Source organism: Dermochelys coriacea, chromosome 5 (assembly GCF_009764565.3).
Source record: "Dermochelys coriacea isolate rDerCor1 chromosome 5, rDerCor1.pri.v4, whole genome shotgun sequence".
Lineage (NCBI taxonomy): Eukaryota > Metazoa > Chordata > Testudines > Dermochelyidae > Dermochelys > Dermochelys coriacea.
This window is the reverse complement of record NC_050072.1, coordinates 1064443-1091641: the sequence shown is the minus strand read 5'-3', so window position 1 is coordinate 1091641 and position 27199 is coordinate 1064443. Positions and strand designations below refer to the sequence as shown.

The 27199-nt window shown below is 57.4% G+C and overlaps 1 protein-coding gene across 1 annotated transcript; it reads left to right on the top strand.

Annotated features, from left to right (window-relative positions):
- The first annotated feature begins 1150 nt into the window (after positions 1 to 1150).
- On the top strand, positions 1151 to 4694 carry HINT2 (histidine triad nucleotide binding protein 2). Its single transcript, XM_038402697.2, has 5 exons — positions 1151 to 1254; positions 2110 to 2265; positions 3320 to 3424; positions 3871 to 3943; positions 4518 to 4694. Exons 1-5 carry the CDS (start codon positions 1183 to 1185, stop codon positions 4607 to 4609), a joined length of 498 nt encoding a protein of 165 aa, XP_038258625.1. The 5' UTR covers positions 1151 to 1182; the 3' UTR covers positions 4610 to 4694.
- The last annotated feature ends 22505 nt before the right edge of the window (positions 4695 to 27199 follow it).

Sequence of the window (27199 nt, the reverse complement as noted above, 5' to 3'; positions counted from 1 at the left end):
GCAGGCGCCCCAATGGCTCTTAGCCGGGCGGCCGGACGCAGCCCCCTGCTCTGGGTGTCCGAAGCCGCTGGCTGCCCGAAGCTGGGGCTGGATGAGGGGAGGATCGCTCGATAATTGCCCTGCTCTGTGCCTTCCCTCTGGGGCCCTCTCGGCAGCTGCTGGTGGCTAATTTCCCGGCTCTTTGCCCGCCGTTCCTTGGCCCCCGGAGAGGGGTGCTCTCACTGTGGGCTGCACCGAGGATCAGCATGCGGAAGCTGCCTGGCCATGTGCCCCCCGCGTGGAGCGGCTGGGGTGGGCTCGGGAAATTCGGTGATGTTACTGGCGGTGCACATACCCCGGCCCCCCTCCCCGTTCAGCAGCAACGCCATCAGCCGGATCGGGCCCCCCAGCGGGGTGGGGCGAGGCGGGGCTGGGCCGGGCCCTCCCTGGCTTCCTACAGCCTCTCGTGGGCTTCCAGACGCTGCCCCGCCGGCATCTGCTGCCGCCCCAGGGTGCCCCCCACGTCCTGCATGCCCCACTCCGGGCCCCACCCCTGCCAGGGTGATTGCTGCCATCTCTGCCAACCCCTGGGACTGGCCAGTGAGCTCCAGAGCACCGCCTGAGCCGCCCCAGCACCAAGGGGCGGATGGCGCGCACCGGCTCGGGGGGTGCACGATCCTGGGTGGAGACACGTGCCCAGCAGTTCAGCACCAAAGGGCTGCAGCGCACGGCGCTGCCCGCCCCTGGGAGCCGGCCTCAGAGCCCCGAGCCCCAGGGAGAAGTGTGAACACAGCCCCGAAACCCGTTAGACACGGAATGGCCACAGCGTGAGCTGCTGCTGCACCAGCGCGTGTGTGCGCACAAATAGCCATGCACCAAGGTGTGCGCACGGCAGCCGGGCACCAACGTGCGTGCACACAGGAACGTGCACGCGCATCCATGCACCTTGCACACCCAGGCACTAACATGTGCACATGTACCTTACACACACGTACACGTGCACGTCCCGCTTGCCTTTGTGTGAGGGAGGGACCCGTCACTGGCACCAGCTGGGAAACTGAGGCACCCCCCCTCCCGCGCGGGTCCAGAAGGCGGGACACGGCCCTCCAGGGGCCGGGGAGTGGCAGAGCCGGCGGCCAATGGGGAGTGAGCCTCGCCCCCGCGGGCCGGCTGGGCCAATGGGCGGCGCGGAGTGGGCTCAGCATGGCGGCCGCGGCGCTGCGCGGGGCCCGGGGCTTGGCCCGGGGCTGGGGGCCGGGGGCCCGCTGGGGACAGGTACCGCGCGGGGACCCAGGAGTCCGGCCCGGCCCCCGGCCCGCGGGGCTTGGCCCATGCGCGGAAGGGGCGGGACGCGGACTCCTGGGTCCTGTCCGGGCTGGCGGGGGGATGCGGGGGCTGGGAGCCGGGACTCCTGGGTCCTGTCCGGGCTGGCGGGGGCTGGGAGCCCGGTGCCTGGGGCGATGCACCGTGTGGTGGCCGTGGAGCAGCAAGCCGGCGAAGGCGGCGCTCCGAGCCCGCGGCTCCCGGGGCAGGGCAGGGCTCGGCTCGGCTCGGCTCGGCTCCAGCTCGGCTCCGGCGCTGCCGTGTGGACGCTCCCTGCAGCGAGGGACGGGGGTTCTCCGGCGGCGTCGTGGGCCAGCAGCTCGGGTGCAGGAGCTCGTCGCTCGGGCGGGGCTCAGCCCCCAGCGATGGCCCAGGCCTGGGCCCGCTCCCCGAGCTCCTGCCGGTGGCCGCTCCCCCGGGCCGCGTCGCGCTGGGGGGCTGCTGCTGCTCGCGTCTCCCAGCTCCGAGCCCTCGGGCTGCCCGGGCAGGGGCAGGGGCAGGGGCAGGGGCGAGCGCGTGTGGCGCGGCCCCCTTCGGTTCGGCCAGCGCGGGCCGCGCCTCGGCTGCGGGCCGCTCACCGCCCGGGCCCCGCCGTGCTCCCCGGGCACAGCTCAGAGCGGAGCAGCCCCGGGGCGCCGACGGGGCGGATCCTGGGGCTTGCGCGGCTGCCCGCGGCCCCGTCTCGCTAGCCGTGGACGAGGGGCTGGGCCCTCCTCAGCCGTCTCTGTGGGGCTGCGCGGCTCCCGGGGTGTGCGGGGGCGCGCCTGGCAGTGCCCCGGCCCCTGAGCTGATGCCCCTCTGCCCCAGAGATGCCACGTGGCCGCCGGGGGGCAGGACGGGGAGGGGCAGAAGGCTCAGCGGGCAGCTGAGGCCAGCGAGGAACCAGGCCAGCGGCCCCCGACCATCTTCAGCAAGATCGTCGACCGCACCGCGCGGGCCGACATCCTCTACGAAGACGACAAGGTGACGGCCTCGGCCTCCGCCTGCTTCGGGGGGACGCGGGTCCCTCGTGGGGGGTTCCCCGCAGCCGCACTCCAGCTTGGGGCAGCTCTGCTGGGAACCTCCCGACCTGCCCTGGAGCCGCCTGCCCTCGCCTCCCCCAGCAAGGCTTGTTGGCCTGTCCCCTGCCGAGCCCTGTGCTCGTGGGGGGCAGGGGGAGATAGGCTCCCCCCGGTTGTTCCCCCCCTTGCTCCATGCGGGAGTCGGAGGGATGGGTCTCTGTCCTGCCAACTCTCCCCAGCCCCCCAGGCTCCTCGATCGAGGGCTGGCCGCTGCCCCCAGCTGCCGTGGGGCTGGGCCTGGGCCTGAGCCTGAGCCGGGGCCACGCTGCTCCCTGCCCTGGGCACGCCCTGCCGAGGCCTTGCCCGCTTGGCTCCCAGCATGGTGGGTGGGGCTGAGGGGAGGATGCTGGGGCTGGGAGCTCGGCTCCCTTGGAGCCTTTGGGCCAGGAAGGAGTGAAGCAGGGGCAAGCCCAGGTCTCTGCCATGTGGGGCACAGGGAGCTCTGAGCCCTGCCTTGCTCCTGGAGCGGCCCCCGCCAGCCCCTTCACACCTTGGCCCCTGGCTAGGGCAGGGGGACTCCAACGGGCCCTCCCCTCTGCTGGGAACGGGCTGCCGGGGGCAGGGAAGTCAGCCTGGCTGGGCTGGGTGACGGCTGAGGGGTGAGTGCCCCTGAGAGATGGGGTGCCCCTCGCTCCCCAGAGCCCCCCGAGCTTGCCCATGTGCACGTCCTCCCAGAGCTCTCTGGCCCAGCCCCCTCACGTCCCTGCGGCCCTGGGTTTAGCTGCACAGTGCACTTGGCATGGGCCCCAACCCAGTGGGGTGTGGAGCACGGCTGGGGGTGACGTGACCCCTGGAGGTCTTGGGGGGAGGGCTATGACCCTGCAGGGAATGTGTCAGTGGTCCCATGGGGGGCAGGGGAGGGGCCAGTGACCCCTCAGTCCCAGCCGTGGCTGAACTGGTGCCTGCCCCACGGTGGGTGCCCCCTGGCAGCAGCGCTCACGGTGCTCTCCCCGCAGTGCCTCGCCTTCCGGGATGTGGCCCCGCAGGCCCCTGTGCATTTCCTGGTGATCCCCAAGCGTCCCATCCCAAGGCTGAGCCGTACGGCAGCGGGGGATACAGAGGTGAGCAGAGCGACTGGACAGGGCCCCCTTCCCTGGGGTGCCTCTGCCCCTGCTCGGGGGCTGGGGTGGGGTGGGGAGTGCAGCCCAGGGATTTGCAAGGATCCTGGGGAGTAGAGGGGCGGGACAGCTCCATGTGCTGGCTGGAGGGGGTGCTGGCACCAGAACCACGGGGCAGGGGGGCGTTGGCTCCAGCCCTGGTATGGACTGGATCTGACCTTGGTGGGGTGTCCTCCATGAAGAGCCCAGCTGCCCCCTGCCTGGCTGTCAGCGAGGCCCTGGGGTCCCCCTTGGGGTGGGTGTGAAGGTGGGTCCTCTGTGTCACCTGGGGGATGTTCAGGGCTGCAGTGCTCTAGGTCCCCGGGGAGGGGTTCTGGGGGTGCAGTATGTGCTGCCCCCGCCCTGGGTGCCCACTTCTCCCCTGAACTTGCCCCTCTGCTCATGCCCAGCTCCTGGGGCACCTGCTGGTGGTGGCCAGTCAGATGGCGAAGGTGGAGGGGCTGGAGGATGGCTACCGAGTGGGTGAGTTGCTGAGACCCCTGTGCTGGGGAGCACCCGGCTGCCTGCCCTGTCCTAGGGGTTTCCCTGGCGCTCACCAGCGTCGCCCGCTGCCAGCCCAGCTGTGACCCTGCCCCAGATGTGTGTGAGCCACTGGTGCCCCCCAGCACTTCCCTGCAGCGCTGCCCTGGAGCGTCGTCTTCCCATCGCGCCCATGGAGTGGGGCCCTGCATGCGCCTCCCCGTGGCCTCAGCATGTGTTGTACCCCCCACCGCTGCCCCAGCATCCCTGCTCTGGGTGGGAGCTGGCCCCACCCCGCCCATAGAGGGCCAACCCCACCCTCTCGCCATGCCCGCAGGGGGCCAGCCCCGCCCTCTTGTGCCACCCCATGTGCCCTGCCTGCAGGAGGCTGGCCCCGCCCCACTCACCCTGCCCCGCCCATAGGGAGCCGGCCCCATCCCCTCACCCTGCCCCACCCATAGGGGACCAGCCATGCCCTCATGCCAACCCACACGCCCCGCCCACAGGGGGCCAGCCCCACCCGACTCGATCCGCCTGCAGGGCCCTAGCTCGCTCACCCCATTTCTCTGCCTTTCAGTGATCAACGACGGGAAGCAGGGGGCTCAGTCCGTCTACCACCTGCACTTGCACGTGCTGGGCGGGCGTCAGATGGGCTGGCCCCCGGGCTGAGCTGAAGCTGGAGTGGCGGGAGCAGTGGATGCAGCGCCAGCCCTGCTGGGCAAACCTGCTCCTCAATTAAAGCACTGTGAGAGGGCCCGTGTGATCGCTCGCCCCGTCTGTCCCGTTGCCTGTTCCCCGGCTGTCTGGGGCTCACACTGGGCAGGGGGGTCGGCCTCCTGCCCCACAGGAAGGGGCTGCGCTGGGGGAGGGGAGCACCCGATGCCCAGTGCAGAGGAGTGAGGGGAAGGGAGGAGGTAGCATGTGATGCCTGGGACAGGAGGGACTGTGCGATGGGGGGGGACTGTGTGATGCCCGGCGGGGGATGGGGGGCGTGTGATGCCCGGCGGGGGATGGGGGGCGTGTGATGCCCGGCGGGGGATGGGGGGCGTGTGATGCCCGGCGGGGAGGGGAAAGGGGGGGAGCGTGTGATGCGCAGGCTGGGTGGGAAGAATGGGGGGGGCGTGTGATGCCTGGCGGGGGAGGGGGAGCGTGTGATGCGCAGGCTGGGCGGGAGGAATGGGGGGGGCGTGTGATGTCCGGAGGGGGAGGGGGAGTATGTGATGCACAGACCGGGGGGGGATGGGGGATGATGCCCGGCAGGGGAGGGGGAGCGTGTGATGCGCGGGCCGTAGGGCTGTGGCTGCCCGTCTGTCCAGGCTCTGCTCCCGCAGCGTCTGGGCGCCTCGCCCGTGCCTGAAGCCACACGGCTGCGGTGTGTTCTCCTGCCCCCAGTGGAGGATGCACCAGGAGGCTCGCGGGTTGGGGGGGTTGGTTCCTTCGCTCTCCGCCTTGCCGCGAGGGGCTCTTTGCCCGCTGGGGGGGGGGGCGAGGTCTGGCAGGGCCAGTGCTGCGGCCCCGTGCCCAGGCTGGGCCAGTTCCCAACCCGGGGTTGTATTGGAGCCGAAAAGCTGCCCGGCCCTGTCAACCTGCCCGTGCCCACCTCCCCGGCAGCCACAGCCACACGCCCACCCCCAGTCCTTGCAGGGACAGGACGGGATGGGAACCCTAAGCCAGAGGGTCCCTCCCGAGTGCGGCCCTCCCCCCGAGAACGTAGCCTCGCCCGCTATCTGGCAGCAGCAGGCCAGGGGCTCAGCCCTGCCGTTCTCAGCCAATCGGGGAGAGAACATGGGACAGCGAGTCGCGGTCTAGAAACGTGCCGAGTGACCCTAACGACACCCTCGCCAGAGCTGGAGCAGCGTCCACGCCCAGTCAGTATCTCTGCATTTGCCAATAGTGCCTCACGCTGCCCTAGAACCAGGACCCGGTGCTGGGACAGATGTGGGGCTAGCCCCACGGTGCATTCACTAGTCCAGGACCTGGGTTTAGATGCTGAGGAGGTGCGTGCCCACCTGGGCATATTTCAGTCTCTGGGGGTCTTTAGTAGGGTGATCTCACACATCAGCTCTTGTGCACGGCTGCTCTCAGGGGCCCTTCTCTCCTCTTGGCATTTGTGCCTGCCAGGGGCTGCTGCGAGTATCTCATCAGCCTGCTCTGCGGTTCCAGGATCAGCGCCACCCTCAGTGCCCAGATCTGGCTGAATTGTTTCTGTCTGTGGACTCGGAGGCTCTGGTGCAGGCAGCGTCCGGTACCATCCCTTGGTGCCGTTCACCTTCATTCCCGCTGCCCGGTGCACTGGACTCCGCATTCCTGTCCTCATTTGTGAAGGGGCGGGGAGGGTCTCTGTGCTGGGGCACTAGGGAGTGGGGGTTCAGTGGGGGGTGCTGGGCAGTTGTGGTGGGGCTGTGGGCAGGGGTGGTGTGCAGGGTGCTGGGCATTTGTGGGTGGGACTGGGGGGGGGCTGCTGGGTGTACTGGGTCTGGGGGGCCTCTGGCCATGGGGAGTCGGGGGTTGTTGGGTGCGGGGGCTGTGTGGTGTGGCATGGGCCTGCCCCCGAGCGCAAGGGGCACGCTGGCAGTACAGGGCCAGGCAGGCCACTGTGCATCTGGCAACTGCCAGTTTGTAAATAGTGCCCTCACGCTGCGTGGAGCAGGGCCGCCCCTGCCATGCCATGCCCCATTGCCCCTGGCTGGCCCCTCACACCTGGGACTGACCTCCCTGCATCATGCTCCATTGCCCCCATGGGGGCCCACAAAAGGTTAATCCGGCCCTGAGCAAGCAGGAGTGATGGGGAGCCATTGGTGGGTCACTGCTCTGTGTCAGCAGCTCGTCGTGCCCAACGTACTCACTGCTCCTAACACACTGGGTTCTGAGATGGGCATGTCAGGTACCAGTATATGTGATGTGTGGCGGGGTGTGTACAGAGGGTTCTAGGTATGTGCTAGAAGTTTGTGTTTAACAAGCCACACACCAGCCCAGTCTGCCCGAGACACAGGAATGTGTGTTTGCTCATCTGCCCAGCCTGGCCGTCAGGCCGAGACACGGGAGGTGCATCCCAGCTGCATGCTGGGAACTTGAGCGTAGCTCCCAGAGATCCTTAGGGGAGTCATTGCTGTCCCATTGCGCTGGGCAGTGGCATGTGGCACACTGCAGTAGCTGCCATGGGGCACCGCACGTTAAATTGACACAAGCACTCCTGGTGAGTACGGGCGGTTCTGGCACCGGCACGCCCGAGCCATATACAAATGTAGGCAGCTGTTCGCTGACGTGTCTTGCATTTCCGCAGTATGAAGTGTAGACATGGCCGATGAAAGGTTCCAGGCAAGTGTTCGGTCACCGGGAAGAGGGCAGCTCTGGGACTTCGGACCATAATGATTCATTCCACAAACAGCAGGTTTGAGAACATTTTGATTCCATTTCATCAGCTTGTTTCTTCTGCTGTTTCCATCTCTCCGTGTAACCTTTGAGGTCCCCATTGCAGATTCAGGATTCATAGGTAGGTCAAGTGCGATACCAGTGGGCAAGCGTGGTGATCTGCCGTGTAATAAGGGAAGGGCGAGAACCTTGTAGCCTCCTGTGTCCAGGTATAGGCATAGACCTAATGGAGTGTCTCTTTCGGCCAGGCTCTCGGCAGAGTTCAGCCCAGCGGGCCTGCTTGCCGGGGCCCTGAGGGTGGTGAGGAGCTGTGCGATGGTGGACCCGCACCCTTCCACATAAATTCTTGCAAACTCTGCCCCTTGTCCTGACGGAGCGCTTTGGGGGAAACAATGCCAGTGATGCTCTTGTCTGCCTTGGACAAACCTCGTGACGCGATACCCAGACCCTCCCTTGTGTCTGTCTGCTCACAAGGCCGATGTGGGTCTGTTCTGTGAGTGGGGCTCTGGGAAGTGCTGAGGTTCTTTTGTTCGACGCGTGTCCAGACTCCAGTGACATAATGTCCGACGGCCTTTTTCATCTGTGGCCAACCAAACCATCCTCGTGTGCGACTGATGCCACACTGGGCCCTGATCCCCTCGCCCCTCCATACCTGCCTTTTCTACTGGTCGGGTAAGACCAGTTGATGTTGTAACTTGGGTTTCCTATGAGGTTTTCTATCTCTATCCAGAGGCAACCGCAACCTTGCATGCGCCGGGGCAGAGAGCTCACCACATCCTCCTGCGTCCTCTTGGTCGTGTGGTTTGTGCCCCAGCTGGAGCTTCCTTCAGAGCTGCCCCAATGTCTTCTCATGGGCCCGGCTTCACAGTGCAGTTAATGCCCTTGTCTGCCTTCCCTGCTGCCGAGGGCTGGCAGCAATAGCTGCTACCAGCATACTGGGCACTTCCAGTCCCGCAACGCAGCACCACCGCTCTAGGACCTCTAACTGCGAGGGGCACAAGGGGGTCCCCGGGGTGCGGATCCTATCCCTGGGGGCTCTCTGCCCCCCTGGCAGGACAGGGCAATAGGCTGGGTGGACTCTGGCTCTGATACCTTCTGGCTGTTCCTGTGATCCGAGGGGACACCATGGGGACAAGTTGCTGTGCCAGGATGGGGGGGGGGGGTGTCTGCTGGCTGGGCAGCTGTGGGTGAGGGGCAGAGGCTGAGAGTTGTAGTCCCAGGTTCTCGGGCGGGGAACGCCTGTCCACCCGCTAGGGTGAATGCCAGCCTGCCATGGGTGGGCTGGGCCATGGACCTGCACAGAGGGCTGGGAGCAGCTTCCCACCCACTGCACTGAACGCAGATCTGCTTTTCAACAGCTGCAGCTGCCCCCGCACCCGGCGCCTGGCCTGGCAGGAGTGTGATGCCAGGCCAGGTTGGGGATGCGTAGGGTGCCCAGGAGTGGTGGGAGAGGGAGGGGTGACACCCAGCCCAGGTGGCGGCTGCTGCCACCATGGGTGATGGCATCACTGGCTCGTTGGTTCCCTGCCCTGGGCCGTGGCCCACGAGTGGCAAGGTGCTGGCAGGAAAACCGAGCTGGTGATGTGTGCCGACCTCCAGTGTCCCATTCTCCCCACCCGGCTGTCCCAGCCCTGTGCTCCCCCATCCTGCCCCATGGCCCCCTGGGTCCCAGCCCTGTTTCTCAATAAGGCCTCAAAGCTGCCCGGCTGGGTTAGAGGGCAGGGGTGGGGCAGGCGGCATAGCGATGTGCCGCTCGTTGGAGCTGGGGGGATCACCCTGGAGGAAGGGCAGGGCCAAGCCAGTTGGGGTTACAATTGCCCAGGGAGTCTCCGCCAGGTGCTGAGCTGCTCCGTGTCGAGCCGAGCCGCGTGGTGCCGTGTGGAATCAGGCCCTGCCATGCGGAGCCGTGTTGTGTCGAACAAAACTACTCAAGATCAGTATGTCCCAGGCAGACTGCAAAGAGCTACAAAGGGATCTTACTAAACTGGGTGACTGGACAACACAAGGACAGGTGAAAGTCAATGCTGATAAATGCAAAGTCATGAACATTGGAAACCATAATCCCAACTATCCATACACAATGACGGGGTCTAAATTAGCTGTTCCCACTCAAGAAAGATCTTGGAGTCCTTGTGGAGAGTTCTCTGAAAACATCCATTTGGTGTCCAGCGACAGTCAAAACAGCGAACAGGATGTTGGGCATCATTAACGTTGGAGAAAATAAATCTTCAATCTCAGGTTGGAATGCAACAAAATCAGAGACGGTTTTATTTCAGGCAATTGCCAGGGAAGAAATACAGTTGACAGAGAAAAGGAGTACTTGTGGCACCTTAGAGACTAACAAATTTATTTGAGCATAAGCTTTCATGAGCTACAGTTCACTTCATCGGATGCAAATGCAAATGCATCCGATGAAGTGAGCTGTAGCTCACGAAAGCTTACGCTCAAATAAATTTCAGAGTAGCAGCCATGTTAGTCTGTATTCGCAAAAAGAAAAGGAGTACTTGTGGCACCTTAGAGACTAACAAATATTTGTTAGTCTCTGAGGTGCCACAAGTACTCCTTTTCTTCAAATAAATTTGTTAGTCTCTAAGGTGCCACAAGTACTCTTTTTCTTTTTTGTGAATACAGACTAACAGGGCTGCTACTCTGAAAGTTGACAGAGAGCATCTCTGCCTCAATTTCTCTAAAGTACAAGCAATAAGCCACAAGCATTTATACAATTTAGTGGCATGCATTAATTGAAAACATCTGCAGTTTATTTATGTCCTGCCCATGCCAGTATTTTCTCACTTCTGTCTCTCTTCTGTTCTCAAAACATTGCTATCTCAAGGCTAGGTCACGCTGACTCTGCGCTGTTGTTTCCCACCCACTTCAGACACAGATCCTGCTTTCCCAAGTCTCACATTATGAGACTTCAAGAGTTAGCTTGCCTCTATATAAATCCATGGGATGCCCACAGCTTGAATACTGGGTGCAGATGTGGTTGCCCCATCTCAAAAAAGATCTATTTGAATTGGAAAAGGTTCAGAAAAGAGCAACAAAAATGATGAGGGGTTTGGAACAGCTGCTGTATGAGGAGAGATTAATCAGACTGGGACTTCTCAGCTTGGAAAAGAGACGACTAAGGAGGGAGATGACAAAGCTCTGTAAAATCATGCCTGGTGTGGAGAAAGTAGATAAGGAAATGTTATTTACTCCTCCTCATAACACAAGAACTATGGGCCACCAAATGAAATTAACAGGCAGCAGGTTTAAAACAAACAGAAGGAAGTATTTCTTCACACAACACACAGTCAACCTGTGCAACTCCTTGCCAGAGGATGTTGTGAAGGCCAAGACTATAACAGGGTTCAAAAAAGAACTAGGTAAGTTCATGGAGATAGGCCCATCAATGGTTATTAGCCAGGATGGGCAGGGCTGGTGTCCTAGCCATAGATGCTGGCTTCCTACAGGCCCGGGGGTGTTATACCCCCACTTCACCACAGGCTCTGCCCCCACCCAACCCCTTTCCCCAAGCCCCCACCCCATCTCACCTCACACCTGCTCTGCCCCTGGCCCTGCTCCCACCCGCACCCCTTTCCCTAAGCCCCCACTTCTTCCCACCCACTCCCACTCCCTCCCCCAGCGTGCCCCATCCCCACTCCTCCCCCCACAGTTTCCTGCATACTGCAAAACAGCTGATCACAGCAGGCGGGAGGTGCTGGGAGGGAGGAGGGGAAGCTGCCTGCCAGTGGGTGCTGGGCACCCACTCCTATTTTTCTATGGGTGCTCCAGCCCTGGGCCTGGCCTTCCTGTGAGTGTCCCTGTTCAATGCCCAGTGCAGGATGTGATGGGGAAGGAAGGGGGAACGGCAGCTGGTAACCAGAGGGAGTTAAGGTTTCCTGGGGCCCTGGGCCCGTGCAAGAGCAGGGGCCCCTCCCCACCCCTTCCACCTACAGCCCTGCCCATGGCTCCAACCCTTTCTGTCCCTTCCCTGGGCCCTGCCTCTGTTCCACCCAAGATCCCCCCCCCCATTTTATCCCCCTACTGAAGCCCTACAACCTGTTTGCTCCTTTCCCCCCACCCACTATGGCCCCAGGACTGTAGAAGCTCTGTCCCCACCAAGACCCTGGGGCTCCAGTCCCAAGGCACAAAATGAGATTAAACTAGTTAGAGACACAAAAACATTCTACAAATACGCTAGAAGCAAGAGGAAGGCCAAGGACAGGGCAGGTCCATTACTCAATGAGGGGAAAAAAACAATAACAGAAGATGTGGAAATGGCAGAGATGCTTAATGACTTCTTTGTTTTGGTTTTCACCAAGAAGGTTGGTGGTGGTTTGACATTTAAGGTAGTGAATGCCAGTGAAAATGAGGTAGGATCAGAGTCTAAAAGAGGGAAAGAACAAGTCAAAAATTATTTAGACAAATTAGATGTCTTGAAATCACCAGGGCCTGATGAAATACATCCTAGAATACCCCAGAAGCTGACTGAGGAGATATCTGAGCCATTAGCAATTATCTTTGAAAAGTCATGGGAGACGGGAGAAATTCCAGAAGACTGGAAAAGGGTAAATCTAGTGCCCATCTTTAAAAAGCGCAATAAGGACAATCCAGGGAATTACAGACCAGTCAGCTTAATTTCTGTACCCCGAAAGATAATGCAGCAAATAATTAAGCAATCAATTTGGAGACAAGTAGAAGATAATGAGATAAGTAACAGTCAGCAAGGATTTGTCAAGAACAAATTGTGTCAAACCAACCTAATTGCATGGATGGTGGGTATCATAGGCTGGGGGAGGTTGAGCCTCCTCAAACAGCCAGGTGTGGCCCCACCCACACTCCACCCCTAGTCCCCTTCCTATTTCCCGCTCTGCGGGCAGCTCTTCCCCTGTGCCATGGCCCCAGCTGGGGCTGGCACTGTGGCCATGCTGCCCATCCTCCTGGTGCTCCAGGGCTGGGGGCGCTAGCCTGGGGCAGGGACCAGCAGCCACAGTGGGGGGACTCTGGCAGGGCTGGGGGGGGTCTAGTCTCACTGAGCCAGTGGTTCACCAGCTTTTCACACCTGATAGCTTTCTTTGACAGGGTAACAAGCCCTGTAGAGAGGGGTGGGAAGCAGTAGACGTGTGTAAACAGGATCTGAAGTTCTCCCCTGACAGCTCGTGGGGGGGGGGGAGAGACTTCAGGAGCAAACTGTATTTACATGAACGCACCTACTCTGCCTCGGTATCCAGCAGACAGAGGTATGTTGCTCAAAGTCAACGTTGGCTGGTGTTGGGATACAAATCACTTTAGCACTGACTGCAGGGGAAGTGAAATGCTGTTATCCATGTTCTTGTCTTTATTGTATGAGTAAAGGGGAGCAGGGCTGTGCTTAACCTGCTCCAAATGAGGGGGTCGCCGTCAGCTGAAAGGACCTTGTTAAGCCAGGGGTTCGAATGCCAGAGCCCTGTGGAAGGGGGGATGCTACTTAAGGGTCTCAGGCCCAACTTAAAGACAGCGCTAAGTCCAGCTCTGTGAGGAGTCTTTTGTTACGTGCTCACTAGCACTGACATCACTTGTGGGGGGCAGCGTTTCTGCCCAGCCTGGTTCAGCAAGGCAGTTCCCCCCCAAGAGCTGACAGTCACTGAGACCTGGGGAGCCTCAAGAGACAGACTCGCGGAGGTCACAGCAGAGAAGCAGCGAATGGTGCAGCAGCTGCGCCTCTGAACCCTGGGTCCTCACTGTCCCAGGACAACCACTGTGAGTGGGGTGCGGGGAGGGAGCAGAGGGGGGCACAGAAAAGGAACTGTTGGTTGTAGATGTCAGGAACCTGAGGCAGAATCCTGGGCGGCAGGTACCACAGGCCAGGGGAGGCTGAGCCTCCCCAAACAGCCATGCATGGCCCTGCCCACGGTCTGCCCTGGCCCTCTCCTTCCTCCTGCTCTTGCCCCATAGCCCCAGCCCAGGCTCCTCCTCCCAGGGCTGGGGGCGCTGGGGGGGCCAGCCAGGACAGCCCGGGGCTGGGACAGAGGGGCTAGTAGCTGGGGCCAGCTGGGGGGGTGGGAAGAGATGGGGTGCATGTGACACAGTAGGGAGGGGAGAGTGTTGACCTGGAAATATGGCAGGGGAGTTTCACTCCCTGCAGATGGGAGACCTGAGAGCCTGTCACCTGAGCCTGGAGGGGGAGGGGGAGGTAACACCTCTGCCCTGGGAATGTGGACAAAGGCTGCAGGAGGGAGCCTGCTGGGGGGGGGGTTAGTTTCAGTTTGGTGCTGGGTGGTGGAACGCAGGGAACCCCAGGGCTGGAGTCTAAGCTCCCTGCTCCCCCAGAAGGACTTGACTGAGGGGTCCTGGTTGTACCCCCAAGCTCTGTTTTAGACTGTGTTCCTATTGTCCAATAAACCTTCCACTTTAGTGGCTGGCTGAGAGTCACAGTGAATCCCAGGAAGAGGGGTGCAGGGCCTGGACTCCCCCACACTCCGTGACAACTGGTGGCAGAAGTGGGATCTACTGCACCCCATGAATGGCGCTTCCTGCAGTAAGTGACTGGGGAACAGTAAAAACAAAAAGAAAAGGAGTACTTGTGGCACCTTAGAGACTAACGAATTTATTAGAGCATAAGCTTTCGTGAGCTCACGAAAGCTTATGCTCTAATAAATTTGTTAGTCTCTAAGGTGCCACAAGTACTCCTTTTCTTTTTGTGGATACAGACTAACACGGCTGCTACTCTGAAACCAGTAAAAACAAAGCGAGATTGACGGGGACCAGGCGTGCTGAAGATTGAGAGAGATGGTTTCAGGGGGCGGTTAACCTCTGGGGGTGAGGAGTCTGCAGGGGCAGAGGAGTCTGCAGCTCGACCCTGGCAAAGAGATGGTGACCTCGAGAAGGGCTGGCACACTAGGGGTTCTTCCTGGAAACCGTGGAAAGCTGCCCAGGCCTGCGAGTGGCAGCAGGGAGATGTTTGCTAAACGCCTAAAGAGTGACCGGTGGAGCTGGGCAGGCAGAGGGGGCTGCGCATTGGGAGGTCCACCAAGGAACAGCTGATTGCCCAGTTGGAGGGGAGGGATCGCTTGGATGACCCGATCCCTGTCCCTGAGGGAAGCTGCCTGGTGGACACAGCATGGGCCCAGGGGCGTGACCGGGCTGGGAGGGGTCAGACTGCTGCCGAGGACATCCCGAGACCCTTCCTACATATGCCAGGGGAGGGGTTGGGGGAAGCCCAGCGAATACCGAGGGCACCCTGACCCCAGCAGCCAGCAGGAGATCCTCCCGGCGGAGTTCCCCATCCCTGGAGTGGAGGCAGCTGGAATGGGAGAGGGAGATGAAAATGAGGGAGCTGGAGGATCATGAAAAACAGCATCAGCATGAGCAGGAAGAGAAGGAGAAACAGAGGCAGCATGAACTGGAGCTGGCCAGGCTGAGGAGCAGTGGGGCCCCGGCTGCGGTGAGTGAGGGGGGACCCAAGACTGCAAGGAGCTTTGATAAGTGCTTCCTGGCCCAGCGTAAGGAGGGGGAGGACATAGATAACTTCCTGATGGCCTTTGAGAATGCCTGCAAGATGCACAGGGTTGACCCTGCAGACAGGCACCAGTTTCTCACCCCCTTACTGGACCCCAAAGCCGTGGAGGTGTACAGCCGAATGAAAGGGGCGGACGCAGGGGACTACGAACTGTTCAAAAAGGCCCTGCTCCGTGAGTTTGGGCTGACCCCCGAGATGTACCAGAAAAGGTTCCAGAGTCAGTGTAAAATGCCTGAGGTCACATACCTACAACTGGTCAACCGAATGCAGGGATATGCCCGCAAGTGGACAGCTGGGGCCCACACTAAAGAGAACCTGCTTGACCTAATTGTACTGGAGCAACTGTATGAACAGTTTTCAGAGTAGCAGCCGTGTTAGTCTGTATTCACAAAAAGAAAGGGTCTGGGTGGTGGAACGCAGGGAACCCCAGGGCTGGGGTCTAAGCTCCCTGTTCCCCCAGAAGGACTTGACTGAGGGGTCCTGGTTGTACCCCCAAGCTCTGTTTTAGACTGTGTTCCTATTGTCTAATAAACCTTCCGTTTTACTGGCTGGCTGAAAGTCACAGTGAATCCCAGGAAGAGGGGTGCAGGCCCCGGACTCCCCCACACTCTGTGACAGTGGGGTGGGGCCTTAGGGGAAGGGGTGAAATGGGGGTGGGACCTGGGGTGGAGTGGGGGGTCACGCACTCCTGGGGAAACCAGAAAGTCAGCACCTCTGCCTATCAGGGATGGTCTCTAGACAATACTTCGTCCTGCCATGAGGTAAGGGACTGGACTAGAGATCCCTCGAGGTCCCTTCCAGTTCTATGGTTCTATGTAACACAACCCCAGACCCAGAACAGATCTCTGTGGAACCCCACTCGAGACCTCCCTCCAATCTGACATCATCCTATCAATAGCGACTCTGTTTGCAGTTGTTTAACCCATTATGTATCCACTTAATAGTAATTCTGTCGAGCCCACATTTCTCCAGCTTAACTATCACAATCTCACCTGGGACTGGGTCAAAAGCCTTGCTGAAGAATCCAGGTATACTATGTCCACTGCATTCCCCCCCAACCACCAAATCAGTTACCCTGTCAAAGAAGGAAATCAAGCTGGTTTGACATGATTTGTTCTTGGTAAATCCATGCTGGCTGCTAGTAATCACCTCTCCGTCCTCCCGGTATTTGCAAAGTGAATGTTTTATACATGGTTCTAGTAGCATCCCAGGTATCAAGGTCAGGCTGTCTAGTCTATAGGTCTCTGGCTCCTCCTTTTCCCCTTTTTTAAACATGGGCCCGATGTTAGCCCATCTCCAGGCTTCCAGGACCTCTCCTGTCATCCATGAGCTTGTAAATATTGTTGCCAGGGGCTCCAAGAGTTCTTCAGCTAATTCATTCAGTACCCTGAGGTGAATAGCATCCAGCCCCGCTGATTTGAATTCATTCAGATTAGTTAGAAGATCTGACATGTTCTTTACTTGTCCTGATCTGCATCCTTTCCACTGGGATCTTTTCAGGGCAGCTTTTACGTGAGCACTATTTCTCATGTCAGGACACTCACGTATTCTTAACCAACCTACAATTTATAAATTCCCCCAGCCCCACGTTACTATGCAATCAGCAGTTCCCCACTCAAATGGAGACACGGCCAGTTGTGTGCACTACGTGCACAATCCAGTTCTGCAAGCAATTATCAGAGCCTAGGGCTGAGGATCAGCAGTTGTACCAGGAACAGTGCAAACCACCAAGATTTCTTCTTACGTTTACTTATGCTCATCAGTTCTGAGTTCTTTAGTACCTCACACATTGGTCCCACCTCCCAGGGTGCACTTGACTTTAAGGACTTGGAAGAGGGTGGTTACGTCTCTTTCACCAGATTGGTCGGAAAAGGACACGGTTAGAATATTAAAAGCAAATGCTTCAAACAATTCTTTCCAAGCAATCTTAGCTCAATTTTCTTGGACTTATAAAGCAGTTAAAATCTGAAATATGGTTACGTGAGGTCTCTCTCAAAAGCTAAGACTCACCAAGAGAACCCACAACCATTGATGTTAAAGACCAGCAGGGGAAATACAAACTTTGGAATGAAGTCTCACCCCTTCTTCTTCTCCCATTAACCCTGGGCTGGGGGAGTGTCCTGACCAGATGGCTAGGCCATGTACGATTCAGCAGCTCCTGCTCCTGGGTGCAGTCAGCTCTCTGTAGCCCCTGGTGACCTGTTTATACACCCTAGTTTCAGGGTTCCTTGGAGGGGGGGGCCACCCACTGAGCCTCACTGGATGCGTGCCAAGTGATTGCTCTGGTTTTAGCTCCTTCAGTTTCTTTGCTGCTTCTGTTAGTCTCCAGTAGATGGTGATGGCGTGTAACCAATTCCTTCAGTCCTCCTCTTGGAGGCTTTCTAAATTTAGTCATTTCAAGGATTGTACTTAGAATCATAGAATCATAGAATATCAGGGTTGGAAGGGACCTCAGGAGATCATCTAGTCCAACCCCCTGCTCAAAGCAGGCACAATCCCCAATTTTTGCCCCAAATGGCCCCCTCAGGGATTGAACTCACAACCCTGGGTTTAGCAAGCTAATGCTCAAACCACTGAGCTGATTGTGTTTCAATATTAGCCCCTGCTGTCATCTGGGATCCCCCAAGAGGAAGACCAAGGACAGGGCAGGCCTGTTATTCAGTGAGAGGGAAAAACAATGACAGAAAATGTGGAAATGACTTGTTTCGATTTTCACCACAAAGGTTAGTATCAGTTGGATGTCTACCATGGTGAATGCCAGTGAAAATGAGAAAAGGAGTACTTGTGGCACCTTAGAGGCTAACAAATTTATTAGAGCATAAGCTTTCGTGAAGTGAGCTGTAGCTCACGAAAGCTTATGCTCTAATAAATTTGTTAGTCTCTAAGGTGCCACAAGTACTCCTTTTCTTTTTGCGAATACAGACTAACACGGCTGCTACTCTGAAACCAGTGAAAATGAGGTAGCATCAGAGGCTAAAATAGGGAAAGAACAACTTAAAAATTACTTAAAGTTCGATGTCTTCAAAAGTCACCAAGGCCTGATGAAATACATCCTAGAATACTCAAGGAGCTGACTGAGGAGATATCTGAGCCATTGGCAATTCCCTTTGAGAAGTCATGGAAGATGGGAGAGATTCCAGAGGACTGGAAAGGGGCAAATCTAGTGCCCATCTTAAAAAAGGGAAATAAGGATAACCCAGGGAATTACAGACCATGCAGCTTTACTTCTACACCTGGAAAGATAATGGAGCAAATAATTAAGCAATAATTTGCACACACCTAATAGATAATAAGGTGATAAGTAACAGTCAGCATGGATTTGTCAAGAACAAATAATGTCAAACCAACCCGAGAGCTTTCTTTGACAGGGTAACAAGCTTTGTGGATGGGGGGAAGCGGTAGACGTGGTACATCTTGACTTTAGTAAGGCTTTTGAGACAGTCTTGCATGACCTTCTCATAAACAAACTAGGGAAATACAGCCTAGATGGAGCTACTATTAGGTGGGCACAGAACTGGTTTGGAAAACCGTTCCCAGAGAATAGTTATCAGTGGTTCACAGTCATGATGGAAGGGCATAATGAGTGGGGTCCCACGGGGATCAGTTCTGGGTCTGGTTCTGTTCAATATCTTCATCAATGATTTAGATAATGGCATAGAGAATGCACTTATAAAGTTTGCGGATGATACCAAGTTGGGAGGGATTGCAAGTGTTTTGGAGCATAGGATTAAAATTCAAAATGATCTGGACAAACTGGAGAAATGGTCTAAAGTAAATAGGATGAAATTCAATAAGGACAAGTGCAAAGTACTTAATTTAGGAAGGAACAATCAGTTGCACAAATACAGAATGGGAAATAACTGCCTAGGAAGGAGTACTGCGGAAAGGGATCTGGAGGTCATAATGGATCACAAGCTAAATATGAGTCAACAGTGTGACACTATTGCAAAAAAAGCAAACCTCATTCTGGGCTGTATTAGCAGGAGTGTTGTAAGCAGGACATGAGAAGTAATTCTTCCGCTCTACTCCGGGCTGATTATACCTCAACTGGAGTCTTGTTGTCCACTTCCAGGCACCACATTTCAGGAAAGATGTGGACAAATTGGAGAAAGTCCAGAGAAGAGCAACAAAAATGATGAAAGGTCTAGAAAACATGACCTATGAGGGAAGATTGAAAAACTTGGGTTTGTTTAGTTTGGAGAAGAGAAGACTGAGAGGGGACATAACAGTTTTCAAGTACATAAAAGATTTTTAGAAGGAGGAGGGAAAAAAATTGTTCTTCTTAACCTCTGAGGATAAGACAAGAAACAATGGGCTTAAATTACAGCAAGGGCGGTTTAGGTTGGACATTAGGAAAAACTTTCTAACTGTCAGGGTGGTTAAGCACTGGAATAAATTGCCCAGGGAGGACAAACACCTGTCAGGGATGGTCTAGATAATACTTAGTCCTGCCCTGAGTGCAGAGGACTGGACTAGAGGCCTTTTGTGGTCCCTTCCAGTTCTATGATTCTACGATTTTAAGCAATTTCTCTTGATATTTCAGTTACACCCTGGGTTTTATCTTTTAATATTTCTGCTTTCTTGTGCCAGACAATTCCTATTACTTCTAGAGTGCAGCAATTATTTACAATGACAGCGAACCAAATCCTTCTAATCTCCTCCATTTGGAGGACATGCTCCAGACATTCTTTGATTGTACGCAAGCGTTTCACCCTACTTAGCACTTACAATACAGCGAGACACTTCCCAGTTACAGAAGGACGTAGATCTGACTCACAAGGCAAACAAACGTGCAGATTCTAACATGGGTGAAAGACCGATTATCCCAGGATATTTGAAGTACAAGGAACGCAAGGGATAGGTTATAATTTGCTCTTGGATTTCTTGGGGTGACAGGCATTTCGCCCTCTTTGATGCCACATTTCTGGTTTGCTTCATGTGTAGCTTCGCCACCCATCTCTTGATCCCCGCGAAGTGGGGCACTGTGTGGAGGAAAGCCGGGTGTGGCCCATCCTTGGTACCTGGGGAGCCTTTTAGCCAGGGTGGAGTGAGAAAGATGTTTTATCCATATGCAAATTAAGGTAGATTCTTGCCCAGGCCATTAACGATAATCTCATTTAGCCGTTTTCGTTTCTGATATGGGGGAGCGGAACGGCCAACCTCAGCTGATCTGTGGGGCCTTAGACAAAATGTCTCCTGGGAACATTTTCTTACTGGCTTTGCTTCCTAAGGGGATCCTGGGTGGGGGAGATCTGGGGGAAGGGGGGCAAGAGCTTTTTGAATTTTTGGGGGCCACAAGGCACCAGCAGTTATTAGTCATTCATGGCCCCTCTGTTTCATGCTTCTGCAGCTTGTGAAGCCCAGAATTGTGGCCTGCGCAGTGACCAGGCAGGCTGGGGACACCTGCCCCTTACTGACATACAGCCCTCCCTGCCTGCCCGCCCTGCCCCTCTGGCCTCCCGCCTGCCCCCTGCCCTCCCGCCTGCCCGCCCTGCCCCTCTGCCCTCCCGCCTTCCCCCTGACCTCCTGCCTGCCCGTCCTGCCCTTCAGCCCTCCCGCCTGCCCCCTGCCCTCCCTGCCTGCCCGTCCTGCCCTTCTGCCCTCCCGCCTGCCCCCTGCCCTCCCTGCCTGCCCGCCCTGCCCCTCTGCCCTCCCGCCTGCCCCTCTGCCCTCCCGCCTTCCCCCTGACCTCCTGCCTGCCCGTCCTGCCCCTCTGCCCTCCCGCCTTTCCCCTGCCCTCCCTGCCTGCCCGCCCTGCCCCTCTGGCCTCCTGCCTGCCCGCCCTGCCCCTCTGCCCTCCCGCCTTCCCCCTGACCTCCTGCCTGCCCGTCCTGCCCCTCTGCCCTCCCGCCTGCCTGCCCTGCCCCTCTGCCCTCCCGCCTGCCTGCCCTTCCCTGCCCTTCTGCCCTCCCACCTGCCTGCTCTGCCCTCCCGCCTTCCCCCTGCCCCTCTGCCCTCCCGCCTGCCTGCCCTTCCCTGCCCTTCTGCCCTCCCACCTGCCTGCTCTGCCCCTTTGCCCTCCCGCCTGCCCCTCTGCCCTCCCACCTGCCCGCCCTGCCCCTCTGCCCTCCCGCCTTCCCCCTGACCTCCTGCCTGCCCGTCCTGCCCCTCTGCCCTCCCGCCTGCCTGCCCTTCCCTGCCCTTCTGCCCTCCCACCTGCCTGCTCTGCCCCTTTGCCCTCCCGCCTGCCCCTCTGCCCTCCCACCTGCCTGCCCTGCCCCTCTGCCCTCCCGCCTTCCCCCTGACCTCCTGCCTGCCCGCCCTGCCCCTCTGCCCTCCCGCCTGCCCACCCTGTCCCTAACCCTTCCTTTCTCTTCACTTCCTCACCCGCGCGACAGGCAGAGATCCAGGCAGACACTAACCTGCCTGCAGCTCATTTCCCCTCCCGTAGGGCGAGTGGGGCTCAGGGTGGCAGGTCCCCCCGGCTCACCCAGCTAGTGCCCCTCACCTCGAGCTGAGCCTGCCATTCACACCTTGCCAGGATGCTGCTCCCCAGCGGACCCCAGACCCACCAGGTGAGCATGTGGCCTCTCCCCTGGCAAACCCGTGTGGCTGGGAGCCAGGTACGTGGCTAGGGCGAAGGTGCCTCGAGCACTGGTGCCCCGTGGGCCCTCCCAGTCTCTGCCCGGGGTCTCCGGGGGCTGCAGTGCCCTGGGGCTAGTGAGTGGGTGCTACACAGGAGTCAGACAGGGAGATCTGGGGGGGCCCTTCTGGCCTCCAACTCCAACACTTGAAGTGAATGCCATCTGTTGCTCCCTCTTTGCCACCGGCCGTGGGGCGCGCAGCCAGTACAGAGGCAAATGGGCAGCAGAGATGGGCTGGGGGCTGCGCCTGCCACATGACCCATGCAGCTGTAGAGATACTGATGCTGCTCCCCAAGTGGCCAGGTCTCCATCGGGGTCTGTCTCAGTAGGACTCGCTGAGCAGAGCTCACGGGGTGGAGCAGGGGGCTGCAGGCCCAGAGGTCCAGCCAAAGGAGGCAGAGAGGCCACGTGGCTCACCCTGGGGAAGAGTGAGACCCCCGGGGGTCTGGCCCACTGACGGGCTCCTCCTAGAGACCGTTCCAAAGCTGGGGGTATAGCACCGATCCTGTTGCTCCGTGACACTCCTAGATCATCTTTTTCTGAGTCGCTTCGCTCCCCGCTCTGCACGCCGGCTGCGGTCCTGCTCCCCACGGGGAGGGCTCTGCCTCTGTGCGCCTGGGCCCAGCTTACCAAGCGATCCCGCTCGCTCTGTGTGCCAGGCCCGTCCCCATCAGTTTGTGCCAGGCTGCGTGTCAGCCGCAAACTCCCTCCGCCGGCTCCGGGATGACAATGCTGAGCAGCAGCCGGCCTAGAAGAATTGCCCACAGGGGGGTGAGCATGGGAGGGGCCCGGCTCCAGGCAGGGCCACGGGGGTTAGCAGGCCAAGGTGGGGGGCAGGAGAAGCTTGGGGGCGCAGGGCTGGGAGCCCCGCACAGCGGGGAGGAGCTGCACCCGCCTGGCCCCGCCGGCTCCAGCTCGACGTGCAGCAGCAGGGCAGCCGCAGCCAGTTAGCGTCCAATTAACGGGCTCTGCTGCACGAGGCCCAGCAATTAGGCTGGCAGCTGTGGCGAGGCGGCGGGGAGGGGGCCGGTTCCAGGCCCTGCTGCGGCCGGCGCAGCACCTGGCTCCCAGGCCCCACGGCCACGCTGCTAAGAATAGCCCAGGGCCTGGAGCGGTGACGCCGATTGAATTGCATCAGACCCCGTGTGTCGCCCCCCCGCACTTTCCAGGCCCCCTGGGGTCGTGCAGCTTCCCCAGCTCCCCAAGCTCCCCCAGCTCCTGCGGGGGGCTTGGGGTGAACCCCCGGGACACAGGGAGCCTCCGGGGGTCCCCGCTCTCACCCAGCCTTGCACAGCTCGTCCGCGGGTGTGAGGGGCTGGCAGGGCACCCTGGCAGCCCAGCCCCCTCTGTGTGCCTGGCGGGGGGGCATTATTAATGCAGCAAGTGCCGGGGCCTCAGCTAGGGTTGCCAGTTTGGGCTGGACGTATCCCTGGAGGGTTCATCCTATGACATCATCTTCAATTAAAGATTAATTAATTCCTGGAGACTCCTGGACAATCCTGGAGGGTTGGCAACCCCCTCCCCCCAGCTCAGGGCTTCTCCCCGCTGATGTTCTGCTCCTCCCCGGGAGGCTGGTGTGGGCCCGGAGATGGTGCCCCTGTCCGTCAGGCTCACCCCACCCCACCCCCGTGGTCTGAGTGCCCCAGGGGGTGGGCAGGGGGGTCAGCCTGTCCTGGTGGAGGGGGCCCACTGGGCGAGGGAGACATGGTCCCAGCCGCCCAAGGGGCTGGGCTTGGGGGGGGCAGGATGGTGCTTGGAGCCTCATACCACCCATGGCTGTATCCCTCCATCATCACCCTCCCCCACACCGCCCTCCAATTCCCTCCCTCAGCCTGCTCTCCCCAAACTGCCCCCTCCCCCGCCTGTGCTCCCCACACCACCCCCCCGCCCTCATCCCCCGGCCTGTGCTCCCCACACTGCCCCCCTGATTCCCTCCCCAGCCTGCTCTCCCCACACTGCCCCCTCCCCCGCCTGCGCTCCCCACACCGTCCCCCCCCATCCCGTGCTCCCCACACCATCCCCCCACCCTCGTCCCATTCTTCCCACACCGCTCCCCAATCCCCACCCCTGGCCTGCGCGCCCCACACCGCCCCCCGATTCCCTCCCCCAGCCTGCTGTCCCCACACTGCCCCCTCCCTACCTGTGCTCCCCACACTGTCCCCCCGCCCTCATCCTGCGCTCCTCACATCGCCCCCGATCCCCTCCCCCGGCCTGCGCTCCCCACGCCGCCCCCCCACCCTCGTCCCCTGGCCTGCGCTCCCCACACCGCCCTCCCGCGATTCCCTCCCCAGGCCTGCGCTCTGCACACTGCCCCACCTGCGCTCCCCACACCGTCCCCCAGACCCCTGCCCCTGGCCTGCACTCCCCACCGCCTCCCCCGATTCCCTCCCCCAGCCTGCTCTCCCCACACTGCCCCCTCCCCCGCCTGAGCTCCCCACACTGTCCCCCCGCCCTCATCCCATGCTCCCCACACCGTCCCCCTCTCCCCTGCCTGTGCTCCCCACACTGTCCCCCTGACCCTCTCCCTGACCTGCGCTCCCCACACTGTCCCCCTGCCCTCATCCCCCCGCCTGCACTCCCCACACCGCCCCCCCAATTTCCTCCCCTGGCCCTGCGCTCCCCACCCCCAGCCTGCCAACCTCTGGCAAGGAGTTTCACAGGTTGACTGTGCTTTGCGTGAAGAAAGCTCCCTTCTGTTTGTTTTAAACCTGCTACCTGTTAAATTCATTTGGTGACCCCAGTTCTTGTGTTACATGAAGGGGTAAATCACACGTGCTTATTCACTCTCTGCACACCAATCATGATTTTATAGACCTCCGTCACATCCCCCCTTAGTCGCCTCTTTCCCAAGAAAAAGAGTCCTGGTTTTATTAATCTCTCCTCATACGGCAGCCCTTCCGTGCCCCTAATCGTTTTTGTTGCTTTTCTCTGAACCTTTTCCAATGCCAATAGATCTTTTCTGAGATGGGGTGATGAGAACTGCACATAGTACTCAAGATGTGGGTGTACCATGGATTTATACAGAGGCAATATGATATTTTCTGTCTTATTATCTATCCCTTTCCTAATGGTACCTAACATTCATAGAATATCGGGGTTGGAAGGGACCTCAGGAGATCATCTAGTCCAACCCCCTGCTCAAAGCAGGACCAATCCCCAATTCTTGCCCTAGATCCCTAAATGGCCCCCTCAAGGATTGAACTCACAACCCTGGGTTTAGCAGGCCAATGCGCAAACCACTGAGCTATCTCTCCCCCCATTCTGTCCCTTTTTTTGACTGCTGCTGCACATTGAATGGATGTTTTCAGAGAACTATTCACAATGACTCCAAGATCTTTCTTGAGTGGTAACAGCTAATCTATACCCCATCATTTTGTATGGATAGTTGGGATGATGTTTTCCAATGTGCCTTGCTTTGCATTTATCAACATTGAATTTCATCTGCTGCTTTGTTTCCCAGTTACCCAGTTTAGTGAGATCCGTTTGTAGCTCTTCACAGTTTGCTTTGGACTTAACTATCTTGAGTAATTTTTATTGTCTGCAAATTTTGCCACCTCACTGTTCACCCCTTTTTCCAGACCATTTATGAATATGTTGAATAGGACTGGTCCCAGTACGGACCCCTGGGGGACACCACTATATGCCTCTCTCCACTCTGACAACTGTGTATTCCTGCTCTTTGTTTCCTGTCTTTTAACCAGTTACTGATCCCTGAGAGGACTTCCCTCTTATCCCATGACAGCTTCCTTTGCTTAAGAGTCTTTGATGAGGGACCTTGTGAAAGGCTTTCTGAAAGTCCAAGTACACTATATCTCCTGAATCCTCCTTGTTCACATGTTTGTTGACCCCCTCAAAGAATTCTAGTAGATTGGTGAGGCATGATTTCCTTTTACAAAGCCATGTTGACTCTTGCACAACAAATCGTGTCATCTACGTGTCTGAAAATTCTGTTTTTACTATAGTTTCAACCAATTTGCCTGGTACTGCTGTCGGGCTCACTGGCCTGGAATTGCCAGGATTGCCTCTGGAGCCTTTATTAAAAGTTGGTATTACATTAGCTATCCTCGTCATAAGATGATTTGAATGATAGGTTACAGACTACAGTTAGTAGTTCTGCAATCTCACATTTGAGTTCCTTCAGGACTCTTGGGTGATCCCATCTGGTCCTAGTGACTTATTACTCTTTAGTTTACCATTTGTTCCAATACCTCCTCTAATGACACCTCAATCTGGGACAGTTCCTCAGATTTGACATCTAAAAAGAATGGCTCAGGTTTGGGAATCTCCTTCACATCTTCTGCAGTGAAGAACAATGGAAAGAATTTATTTAGCATTTCCACAATTGCCTTGTCTTCTTTGAGTGCTCCTTTAGCACCTCAATCCTCCAGTGGCCCCACTGGTTGCTTGGTAGCCTTCCTGCTTCTGATGTATTTAAAGAAGTTTTTGCTGTTAGTTTTTGAGTCTTTGTAACATTATTGACATAAACTGTAACTGTATAGATCATTGTTGCAACCACTGTTATATATTTGCAGCAAATATTGTACAAAGGTTGTTGTGTGAGGTGTCTATTAAGAGGTTCTGATTTGCTGGTTATAATGATGCTAGCTGTCTGTGTGTGTCATTTTTGTATTTGAAATTATGAATATGGACTATGTATTTGATTCCAAGTAGCCTGAGTGAAGCATTTGGTCAGCTTCTTGAGAAAGGACTATTCTCAGTAAGTGCCCAATCAAGAAATACTTAATGGAGTTTGGGAGACTCCAATCCACATCTGAGCTTTCCTGGGAACGTTCAAACTAACTTGTAAACAATGGTGTCGGCCTGCAAACTGAGTCATGCATGGACATGTGACTTGCCCATGTGACTCCAGACTCCATCTTGCTGCTGTGATCTTCCACAGGGCAGAGAATATAAAAAGCCCTGGAAACCCCAACATCTTTTCTTCAATCCTGCTTCTTACTTCTGGAGGAACCTTGCTACAAACTGAAGCTCTGAACCAAGGACTGAATGACCCATCCCAGCTGGGGATGTTCTCCAGAGACTTGATTTGTGCCTAAAGCTTATTCCATCCCTGCTACAAGCCTGAACCAAGAACTTTGCCATTACTGTATGTAATTGATTCCATTTAACCAGCTCTAGCTCTCATCTATATCTTTTTCCTTTTATGAATAAACCTTTAGATTTTAGATTCTAAAGAATTGGCAACAGTGTGATTTGTGGGTAAGATCTGATTTGTATATTGACCTGGGTCTGGGGCTTGGTCCTTTGGGATCGTGTGACAGTGCTGCCTGTGGGAGCCAGCTGAGATCACTCGTTCAGGGTGAACTGCAAACAGAACGGGGCAGACAAACCCCAAACGCTGGTGGATATTCCAATACTTAGATTTACCCAGCCAGCCCAAAACAGCTTCTATAGCACCTCCATGGGTACTCAGAAGTCCAAATAATGCAGTTGCCTTAAAGTACCAGCCTCAGGCCTCCATCCAGACACACATGTCAAACATATGATGATAAATTCTGAAAATCTTATTTCATCATATAAAAGAAAAGGTTCTCCTGATCCCAAAGGACCAAGCCCCAGACCCATGTTAAATGATAACTTAGATTTTACCCCAAATACACGCTTATAGTCAATTCTTATTAACTAAACTAAAATTTATTTAAAAAGAAAAGAGAGAGAGTGTTGGTTAAAAGATCAATATACAGACAGACTTGAATTCAATTCTTGATGTTCAGATACACAGCAGAGATGAGCTTGTAGTTGCCAAAAGTCCTTTTAGAAATAGTCCATAGGTTATAGTCCAATGTCCATGTTCAGGGT

Excerpts from the sequence above, each read along its gene's own strand:
- HINT2 (XM_038402697.2), top strand. The coding sequence starts at position 1,183 with ATGGCGGCCGCGGCGCTGCGCGGGGCCCGGGGCTTGGCCCGGGGCTGG. Across the intron at positions 1,255-2,109 it reads CGGGGGCCCGCTGGGGACAG|AGATGCCACGTGGCCGCCGG; the intron begins GTACCGCGCGGG and ends CCTCTGCCCCAG. Across the intron at positions 3,944-4,517 it reads GGAGGATGGCTACCGAGTGG|TGATCAACGACGGGAAGCAG; the intron begins GTGAGTTGCTGA and ends TCTGCCTTTCAG.